The 11588-nt window shown below is 43.8% G+C and overlaps 1 protein-coding gene across 1 annotated transcript in view; it reads right to left on the bottom strand.

Moving 5' to 3' along the window:
• Positions 1-5671: 5671 nt before the first annotated feature.
• Positions 5672-11588, bottom strand: part of cxxc4 (CXXC finger 4) — a 58110-nt gene continuing 52193 nt past the window's right edge. The window contains exon 2 of the mRNA XM_078396918.1: positions 5672-7930. Coding sequence (XP_078253044.1) covers positions 7883-7930 — 48 coding nt within the window. The 3' untranslated portion in view covers positions 5672-7882. The remainder of the gene's footprint in view (positions 7931-11588) is intronic.

Below are 11588 nucleotides of genomic sequence, written 5' to 3'. Positions count from 1 at the left end.
AAGCTGGAAAGGGTTCAGAGACGATTTACAAGGATGTTGCCAGGACTAGAGGGTCTGAGCTATAGGGAGAGGTTGAATAGGCTGGGACTCCTTGGAACACAGGAGAATGAGGGGTGATCTTATAGAGGTGTATACAATCATGAAAGGAATAGATTGTGTAGATGCACAGTCTCTTGCCCAGATTAGGTCAATTGAGGACTTGAGGACATAGGTTGAAGGTGAAGGAGACAAGATTTATTAGGAATCTGAGGGGTAACGTTTTCACACAAAGGGTGGTGGGTGTATGGAACAAGCTGTCAGAGGAGGTAGTTGCGGTTGGGACTATCCCAGCGTTTAAGATAGTTAGACAAGTACATTAATTGGACAGGTTTGGAGGGATAGGGACCAAATGCAGGCATGTGGGACTAGTGTAGCTGAGACATATTGGCCGGTGTGGGCAAGTTGGGCCGAAGGGCCTGTTTCCACGCTGTATCACTCTATGACTCTATGGTACAAGTGACAATAAACTAAACTAACTTAGGTCTGCAGCAGTATTACTAACCCTTGGATAGACTGGGTGTAGGAACAGATTGATTTGCTTTGTTCAAATCATCAAAAATCATAAACATCAAAAATGGCTTGCAAATCCAGACCTCCAGTGCTGACTGTGTGGAGTTTGCATGCCTTCCCTGTGATTGCATGGGTTTCTCCCAGGTGCTCAAATTTCTTCCCACATCCCAAAAAATATGCAGGTTTGGAGGTTTAATGAGTGGTAAAATGTTGGAGGATGATGGGAATATGGGGGAAATTAAACAGGTTCGAATCATGGGTTCATAGAGGTGTATACTGTAGCACAGAGACAGACCCTTTGGTTCAACATGTCAATGCTGACCAAGGTGTGTACCTGAGCTAATCCCATTTGGCTGTGTTTGGCCCATATTCTTCTAAATCTTTTCTATCCATGTACCTGTCCAAATATCATTTAAATGTTGTAATTATACCTGCCTCTACCACTTCTCTGGCAGCTCGTTCCATATGTACACCACCCACTGTGTGAAAAACCTGTCCTCAGGCCCCTTTTAAATCTTTCCTCTCTCACTTTAAACTTACACCCTCTCGTTTCAGACTTTGCTAACCCTGAGAAAGTGACCGTGACTACCTACCCTATCTATACCTCTTACGATTTTATAAATCTCTATCAGGTCATCCCTCAGCCTCCTTCATTCCTGGGAAAACAACCCCACCCTATTCAGGCTGACCTTGTTATTTATAACTTGGAGGGTCAAAGGGACTGTTTCTGTGTTGTATCTTACAATAACTCGGCATGACACTTTGCACACCAATTTCTGTGTATTCATGGGTTTGTTTTTCTGTCATGAAACTGGTACTATGGTTTCATAGAAATATAATACAATTCAAAAATTTGCAGAAAATAGGCACGGGGATTTACAGACTAAAGATTAAAGCACACAGCAATTCCAGCAAAGCACAATGTTTTGGAGGAACTCAGCAGGTCAAGCAGCATCTGTGGAGGGAATCGACATGCAACGTTTTGGGTCGGGACAAAGTCTGGCAAGTGAAGGGTGGACACATGTGGGGGGGGGGGTGGGGGGGGAGGGGGAGGGGGTGATTGGAAGGTGGATGGAGAAAGTAACAAAGAGGATGTCAGAAATGAAAGTGGAAACATCTGTACAGAAACACAAATTTTGGTCACATTTTTTAAAACTCATAAAGCCATCAAATGCCCATTGTGATTTCACATTTCCAACTTCATCGGCACTTTGCCCTCTTTTAGTTTAAAATTCAACCCATTTAATTCATTTCAAATGTATTTCAAACAAATTGTGCTAAAAGATTATTAAAGGGTTGGACACGTTAGAGGCAGGAAACATGTTCCCAATGTTGGGGGAGTCCAGAACCAGGGGCCACAGTTTAAGAATAAGGGGAAGGCCATTTAGAATGGAGATGAGGAAAAACTTTTTCAGTCAGAGAGTTGTAAGTCTGTGGAATTCTCTGCCTCAGAAGGCAGTGGAGGCCAATTCTCTGAATGCTTTCAAGAGAGAGCTAGATGGAGCTCTTAAGGATAGTGGAGTCAGGGGGTATGGGGAGAAGGCAGGAACGGGGTACTGATTGAGAATGATCAGCCATGATCACATTGAATGGTGGTGCTGGCTCAAAGGGCTGAATGGCCTACTCCTGCACCGATTGTCTATAAAATCCAAGACAGTTTACAGTTGAAGTCTCAATAGTAGATTGCTGAAACAGAAATGTTAGCAAATGTTTGATCTAAAGAAATGAGGCAAGGATGGTTACAATCAAATGCGTTACAAGTCACTAGGATTAATGGGAGTAGATTCAAGTGAGCTGTGTTTGTATGTTTCTCTCTCTAACCCACTCCAAATCTTTCTACCCTTGGTCTGTCCCTGTTATTTTTCTCTCCCCCTTTCTGTACCCCTGCATCGCTGCCTTTTTGTTTTGCTTTGCCTGCCTGTCAGATTCTGTCTGCTCTTTGCCTCTTTGTTTCTGTTTTTTCTTTCTCCCCTGTGCTTCTATGTCTTTGATCTCTATCTCCCTGTTTGTGTTTCCCTTTATCTTTCGGAGTCTCTATCCTTTTAGCCTCTTCTTTTCTTTGTTGCTCTGTTCTTTTCCTCAACCGTGTTTCCTTTTCTATCATACTCTCCCCCTTCTGTTTTTTCTCAGATTCAATTTCTCCCCTGCTGTCTCTCTCTCTCTTGCTTGCACTCTCTCTCCCTCTCTCTTACTTTATCTCTCTTGCCTTGCTCTCCCCCCCTCTCTCTCTCTCTCTCTCTCTCTGCCTCTCCCCCCTACCCAACCCCCCCTCCCCCTCGCTCTCCTTCCTCTCTCAGGCATTAACGGCTGCAACGAACTTATGCATTTGATGCTGGAGAGGTCCACAGCTAATCTTCATTCACTCCGTGACCTCGTCACACTGAACCCTGCTAAATTAAATCATTCCCAGGGGGTTTCACTGCAGTTTCGTGTCAAGAATCAATATGTATGAGGCTCGTGGTGTAGAATGACTAATAGGTTTTCGTACCCATTCCTCTTCGGTTAATGCCAACTCACTGCCAATCAAACAGTCTGTTCTTAAGGCAGTATAGGGATAAATCCTCCCTGTAGAATTATAAAATTGATACAGCTTAGAAGGCCATTTGGCCCCACAAGTCCATACTGGCTACAGTTTGAGCAGTTGTTTCAATACCCAAATTCTTTCTAAAATTTGCACATTTTCTGTCTGTACCCATCCAATTTCCTTTTGAAAGTTTGGTTTAGAGATACAGTATGGAAACAGGACCTGTGTGGGCACAGGGAGAAGGTACAAACTCCGCACAGATAGTAGCTGTGGTCAGGATTGAACCTGGGTCTCTGGCACAGTGAGGCAGCTGCTCTACCACTGCGCCACTGATGCATCAATAGATTGTGCATCCATCAACCAGAGGTGCTGAATTCTAGGCCATAACTCTGTACTGAGTAGGTGTGTTTTCATTTATTTTTCCTTACTGTTTTGCCCCTAAATTTTAAGGAATAATATAAAGATCCAGGAAGAGCAAGGTGACTAGATAGAGAATTAGCTTAATGCAAGGAAGTAGACTGTGATGGTGGATGTTGGGGGTTTTTCGGGCTGGAGGCCTGAGACTAGTGGTGTGCCTCAGAAATCAGTGCTGAGCCCATTGCTATTTGTGGTTTATATCAATGATTGCATGAGAATGTGGAAGGCATGATTAGTAAGTTTGCAGATGACACTAAAGTGGGTGGTATCAGAGATAGAGAAGATGGTTATCAAATATTACAGCAGGATTTTGATCAAGTAAGGTAAGGATTGGCTAAAGGAGTTTAATGCATATAAGTGTGAGGTGTTGCAGAGGTAAAGATTACAGCAGCAGACGGGGTGGAGATGGCCAATGAGATGAAGTTGAGTGGTGTTTATCCTAGAACGGTTATAAGTCGGAAGCTCAGTTCAGTGATTGTGGCAGTTAAGGGGCTTTTAGGTAGGCACGCTGATATGCAGAGTCTGCAGGGATGTGGATTTAATGCGGGCAGAGTATATTAGTTTAACCTGACATCATATTCGGCATGACAATGTGGGCCAAAAGGCCGGTTCCTGGGCTGTACTGTACAATGGCACAGCAATATTGCTGCCTCACAGCGTCAGAGACCCAGGTTCGATCCTGACTACAGGTGCTGACTGTGCAGAATTTGTACATTCTTCCTGTGACCGTGTGGGTTTTCTCCAGGTGCTCCGATTTCCTTCCACATCCAGGATTGCAGACATGCACGTTTGCAGGTTAATCGGCTTCTGTAAATTGCCTCTAGTGTGTAGGATGCGAAAGTGGGATAACATGGAACTCGTATATGGGTGATCGATGGTCAGGGTGGATCCAATGATGTATTTCCATGTTGTACCTCTAAACTAAACTAAACCGTTATATGTTCTAGGTAGAGAACTGTGAGGTTAGAGACAATCCAGTGCCATCAGAAAATATGCAGAGAATGGTCAGAGACAAGGACAGGAGCAATGCTAGGAATTCAGTTTTAAATGGGTTTATTGTATTCAACCTTCCCATTCCTTATCTTGAAGCATCTGGAGATGCAGTCTGACAACTTACATAGTGAGAAGGTATGGTAGGGCAGTGGAACCAAAAAACACAGTACTGAAGCCACTTTCAAGTCGCCAGCTAATGTCATCAAGCAACCAGGTGCAGAGGAAGGCAGCTCATAGGTAATTGTGTGGGAAGTTCTGGCTATGATCCAAAAGAAGGGGTGGATTAAATTGGAAGCAATGTCACCCAACAGGGCAATGTGATGAATACCAGAGATCGATGCTGGAACAACCATGTTAATTGTTGTAGAGAATTTGAAATCCTGTGGTGTTTGGTGAAATCAAAATATCATTTTCAACCTTGGTTCAGGGTAGACACAAAATGCTGGAGTAACTCGGCGGGACAGGCAGCATCTCTGGCTAGAAGGAATGGGTGACATTTCCAGTCAAGGCTTTTCTTCGAACTGGTTTTGGTTTGGTGAGTGTTTGGTCTGTCAACAAGATTGGAAACCTGGCTGAAGAGCCTGGAACTGGAAAGGGGGAATGATGGTTTTAGCTCATTCCAACACACATAACAGGTAGAGGCTTAGCTTTGATGACAAGTATGGAATGGACCACCCTTTGTTCTTCCCACCAGACGATCGGTTTCAGTGAGGTCCAATGAGGAGCAGTAGACTGACTGAATGCTGAATGCCCATTTAGTGAAGGAATTTTGGAGAAAAACAAATATTGGAGATGGCGGGTAGATATCATGTTACATGCGTTGAAATATTAATCATTAAAGATGCTGAAATTATTGCCTGCCTTTCCCTACAGTAGAATGGAGACTATGCTTCCAACATACTTCATTGGATGTAAAGTCCTTTAGATATCTGAAGAAGGATCCTTTCTCGAAACAACGTCTGTCCATCTCCCCTGATAGATGCTGCCTGGGCTGCCCAGTTCCAGCAGCAGTGTGTTTTGCTCGGGTTTCCAGCATCGGCAGTCTTTTGCATCTCCTTGCATAACTGGGGTTGCGAAAGGTGCTGTATCAACGCGGGTTTCCCCTTCTAACATCAGAAATGCAAGAAAAAAACCTAAAAAGACACCTGACTGCATGAGCTGGTGATTGTATCACACTTTATTTGGGTGCATGTTAAAACTACTCACAAAATCAGTTACAAAAATAGCTTTTGTTTGATAAAACAATGCCGCACAAACATCTTGACCCAGACTGTACGGGAAACAACAGACAACTAAATTCACATTCAGCAACAATTGATCTTAGCTATCAGTTTATTTCAAAAAAGTCAGGGAGAATGAATATAGCATGCAACTTGGGCTGCAAACGTGCATCTGCAGGCAGTTACTGTGAAGGTTCCCAGGTACCAGGACATAAAGAGACAAACCAGAAAAAAACCCAGGAAATGCAAGAAATGCAGGGCCATCAGTGACCCTGTGAAGAGAAAAGTCAAGTCCATGCTTCAGGTCCGACCCTGTGTCACCACTCATTTTTAATTCAGATTTAATGCTTTATCTTGCATTTTGATCACGATAAGAAACGCCGAGAAAAACCTTCAGCTTTATTAAGCAGCTTTCCAAATGAATACATAATGTCATTTATTTCAATTTTAAATCAAGCAGGTTTGACAAACACAACTGGGAGGATAAATAGCCTTTGTGCAGTGGCAAAATGACCATTATTACCCACCCACCCGCACACCACGCCGATGCTGTGTGTAATACGCATCTCGTGCACATCGAAGTTGCTTTCTTTTGACCTTTAATATGCTAACTTTGGATGAGCGATGTGATAGTGAGATAACAAAGCTGTCACCTGAGTGCAGCAAGAAGAGTCACGAGGAGCCAATTGCACAGGAAACTTCTACTACACTGCCCCAACTTGGTGCCTGCAATGCCAAAGAGACTGTGCTTCCAAATCTGAAGGATGTGCCCAACTCAAACAGGTAGAATAGTTGTCTTTCCTACACCAACCATGCCCGTTGACTCAAAACGAGATGTCCAATTATGGACAATATTTCCCACGGTTTGCACGTAGCAGAAAATGGTTAAATTCAGTGTACATATTCATCATACATTTAGAGTCCATACTATTAGTAGAGACAGAGAGAAAGAAATAGAGAGGGAGAGGGGGAGAAAGGGGGGTGAGGAGAAAGGGGGGTGGGGAGAGAGGGGGATAGGGAGAGAGGGGGAGAGAGGGGGTGTGGAGAGAGGGGGATAGGGAGAGAGGGGGAGAGAGGGGGGTGGGTAAAGAGGGGGATAGGGAGAGAGGGGGTGGGGAGAGAGGGGGATAGGGGGAGAGGGGGAGAGGGAGAGTGGGAGAAAAGGAACGAGCTTTCATTATTCATTAGAGCTGGACTGGTGCCCAAGATTTAAGAGCTGAGAGGCCCGTGCAGTCACCACTAAACTGCCCTCATTAAATAATCTGTCACAGAAAATGATTAAACAAGTACAGCACGCTCTTCCAACATAACAGATCATCCCATCTTATAAATGGAGGCAAAATTTACACACTGGGCCAGGTGAATGGTTTGATGCATTCTATTGACGCATCCTCAAGAGACAATATACTGAGTGCTTCTTAAGGTCAATCGCCGAACTCTCCATTATATCACAATGCTCAAAATGGAGAATTCTGCAAAGGCTTTTCACCAAAGTGCATCTTTCAAAGATGAGGAAAATTACCCTGTTAAATATACGTCTCCACACTGATAGTATTTGGAGACATAAGGGGATTTCTTCACAACCAATAAATCACACCTTTCTCCATGCGCTCATTGGTGCTATTATTCATTTGTTATAGTCAGTCCCCCAATTTCAAAAGTCAAACAGCACTGCAGCGGTCCTGTTGTCTTCGTCGGTTGACATAAAAAAGCATCTGAAACCAGGAGCTGGAGATGCCAAGAAGTATAAATCATTGTTAAACCCAGGGAACAATGAATCTACTCTTAGGAAACTGTTATATCCTTCACTACCCTACAAAACATGCTCATTATCTGTACAATTGCACTATAGGTTATTGCTTAATTTCCCCTCTCTTATACAAGTTTTGTTTTATAAACAATAGCACTGGCCACAAATGCTCAATATGGTAGAATGATTGTCCAATTCTCTTCACCATACAATGCAAGCTGACTTTTTGCACAAATTCACCCCTAATAACACCAGCATGGAGGTTTGACATAAAACCAAAGATGCTCAAAAATACGCCCACTACAAAAACAGAAAAAAGAACCATCAGCATGAAGCTCGTGCCTTGTGTCAGGAACACGTGCAGAACTAGCTCTCTGCTCGCGAGACTTTTCAAGCTTCATGAGGTCTTGAGGAGCTCTGCAAATATGCTCAGAAGAACCATCTGAAGGCTTCACTTCCACCAGGGACAATCACCCTCTGCAAAAGTGAAAAGAAGAAAAAAAGATTAATACTTAAAAACAGGAAAGAAAATTGCCGATGCTAAAGTTGCTGTTTTCACAGCTTACCATTCTTTCTTTTGGTGGACAGGGAGAAATAGTCAAGGACTTGCAGGCCAGCATGTGGTCTGACAGGACATAATGTTAACAACACAACCTCCTACACATGTGCAGGGTTTCATGGGCCCCCACAAGTTATATGTTAAGCAAAAGGGAATAAATCATCTGGAGCTTCAGCTTCCAGCATGAAATCCTCTGGCCCAGTCCACCACACTGTCTCCGGCTGGATGAAAAGCTGCTGCCTCAGCTGCTCAAGGAGGCTGGTTAAAGCACTCCGTGGGGAAACGGCACCTGGGCATGTGCAAGGAAAAATGCCTCCCGACGGGAAGATTACATTCCTACTTTGGTTACCTGTTGGGCAGTGAGAGTGATAACGCACCCGAGCAGGGCTATTACATTGCACCATTAAACATCGCTTACTGTGCACTGGATCTGCGAGCTGGAGGGGAAGTTGCCACAGGGTTTACATGCATGTATCGGGCCATTTGTTTACACAGAGAGCCACTGACCTTCTATCCAAGCACAACCCAATGCGGCCTCTGTTTCTCTACTTGATTCTTCAGTCAGTTCACGAGCCCCTTCAGGTACCCGAGGAAAATATGGAACCATACAATTTTACCCATGATGTACATCAGCACCGCTGTGTAGGAATGACTGAAGTTTTGCTGTGATATGGATTCTGGAGCAATACTGTCCTGACCTTCACAGAACCAAACCCGCCGGACCACGGCCTGCAGGGGGTAGCTGCCGAGCCTGCCCCTGCTCGGAGGATGCGATGGACCGCAGCCTGGAAGGGGGAGCCCGTCGAGCCGGCACCTGCACCTGCACCTGCACCTGCACCAAAGGCCTGAGACTGGGAGGATGGAGCCAGTGAGGAGGAGCGAGGCCAGTAGGAGAGCGTCTGGTCTACCGTGCCCTCAGGGACGGCTGCAAGAGGCACCCCTGAGTAACAGGGGAGAGGACGTCGGTTCGTTGGACGATCCACGCGTCCAAGGAAGGTGGCAGCTGGAGTCCCACAGCAGCCTGGGGCTTACATGCAATGAGCATTGCCCATAAGAGCTAGAGCATGTATCGGACTTTGAGCCAAAACATGGCGCCTCTTGCATGTAGGATCAGTAGACTATTTCTGTACAAATTGCCAATCAGTGATGTGCGTAGGTATAGTTATACTCTACTGGACTGATTGTAAGAAACTAATTTTACTGTGCGTCTACACTTGTGACAATAAAAGCACCATTGAACCATTGGCCCCTCCTCTAACTCCACATCACTGCTGCAATGCCAAATGCCTCTTCGGATATAAAAAGCTGCCCTGGCAGCCCGTCGGTGACTGTAAAGGCAGTTTAATGTTTCCAGTGTGGACATGAGTGAATGTGATGCAGGACACACACATATCTGCTTGTCTATGGTATGGGAGAGGCAATCTAATAAGTAGAAGTTCAAATTCATGGTGGTAAATTAGTGTCAACATGTTTGGGCTGGTCTCAGGAATTGAACTATTATAAAGTCATTGAGTCATACAGTATGGAAACAGGCCCTATGGCCCAACTCGTGCCGATCGAAGTGTCCCTTTTACGCTAGCTCCATTTGCTTGCATTTGGCTCATTTCCCTCAAAACGTTTCCTATCCATAATAATATCTATTGGAATTTTGTGAAATAACTTATTTGACACTTGGAAATGAGATCCTGCGAGTTCCCACCTTGTTTGCCCTAAATGCGATTCCAGTCCCACAATGTGGTTAACTTTAAAAGCGCCCACTGCCTGAAAACATAATGAGGGTCATCATGATGCCCATGTATGGTACTTATTCTAACCCATGAAATGCCCAATTCTGTAGTAGGTTCAATGGCAGATACAGAGCCGCAGAGTTATACAGCACGGAAACAAGCCCTTCAACCCAACTTGCCCTGCCAACGAAGATGTTTGCCTAAGCTAATACCATTTGGCCCACATCCATCTAAACCGTTTCAATCCTTGAACCTATCTTGATGTATCTTAAACATTGTAATTCTACCTGCCTCTACATCTTCCTCTGGCAACTAGTTCCATTTCCCTCCACATGAAAGAGTTGCCCATCTGGTCACTTTTAAATCTTTCCATCCCAACAAATCAATGGCGTCTAGTTTTAGACTCATTCATCCTGGGAACAAGTCTGTGATGTTCCACTTTCCCTACACCCCTCATGATCTTTTATACCTCTAAGGTCACTGTACAACCTACACTTCAGTGAAAAAAGCCTAGCAAATCCAGTCTCTCCTTATAACTTAAGCCCTCCTTGTAATATCCTGGTAATATCCTTTTTGAATCTTTTCTATTTCTTTTCTAGTTTCATCAGAGTACCTCCCTTGGATGAATGACCAGAATTGCACACAATACTCCAAGTGTGGTCTCACCTATGACTTGTACAGCTGCATCATGAGGTCTCTCGGTTCTACAACATCCCCCAGGGCCCTGCCATTTAGTGTGCAAGACTGCCTTGCTTTATCTTGCCAAAATGCACCACCTCAAACTTGTCTAAGTTATATTCCATCTGTTATTTCTAGACCCACTTCCCCTTTTATAACCTTGGATCCCTTTAGACATGCAGTGCTTGCCCTACAGATGAAGCATCAGAATTATTATTTTTTAATAAATTCGACATGGTGCTAAAATAAATGTGTAAAATATTAAACAATATGCCACTCTGCTCACTCATTTTCCACTCAGTAATAATAGTTTAAAGTTTCCAATGACTCACTAATTTCTACAGATGCACCTTTAAAAGTATCCACATACGGCTTGGTATGGTAACTGCTCTGCCCAAGGCCACAATAAATTGCAGAGTTCTGAACTCAGCCCATTACCATCTGATTCAAGAAGTTTCCTCCATGCTGATATCAGACCCTTGAATGGATCTATACTAAATCTATGCTTGGGATGAATTCCCGATCTTCCAATTTGCCTCGTTGATGCTCCTGCACTTTTTATTTATCTGTAGCTTTAACACTATATTCTGTATTTTTGCTTTGTACCACCTGATGTACTTGTGTTTGATATGCCTGGATCGCATGTAAAACAACTTCTTTCACTGTATCTCAGTACATGAGAGCATTCACTAATACCAATAAAATTGTCTCATTATAATGGTTTCTCCAACATTCAATGCAGCTTATTTTACGAAGCACAAAAGCTGCGATTGTACGATCAGCTTTACCATGAGAATGTGCAATAACGTCAATCAATGCCCAATAACTTCAAAGAATGCTAAAACTTTCCAGTGCATTTGGGGACCATTCAGCAATTCATGTCAATGCCTGGCAAAAGTGGATGTTAGATGTATCCTATTTCCCAGACCCGGTCCGCCACATTGCTGTTACACCTCTTCAAATGCTCAGCCAGATTGTGAATGTGGTTTGTCTTTCTGCCTTCCAGGAAATGAGTTTTATTGCTATCACTCAATGAGTGAAATCATTCCTTTTCAACTCCTTTCAAATCCCCAGTTACTGGCCTTTCCACAAAAGGAAATTGGTGCTTTCTATTTACTCTGTATAGGGTTCTCTTCATTCTATACACTTGATTCTACCAAAATTTTATTTC

This window comes from Rhinoraja longicauda, chromosome 3 (assembly GCF_053455715.1).
Source record: "Rhinoraja longicauda isolate Sanriku21f chromosome 3, sRhiLon1.1, whole genome shotgun sequence".
NCBI lineage: Eukaryota > Metazoa > Chordata > Chondrichthyes > Rajiformes > Arhynchobatidae > Rhinoraja > Rhinoraja longicauda.
This window is presented reverse-complemented; position numbering and strand designations above follow the sequence as displayed.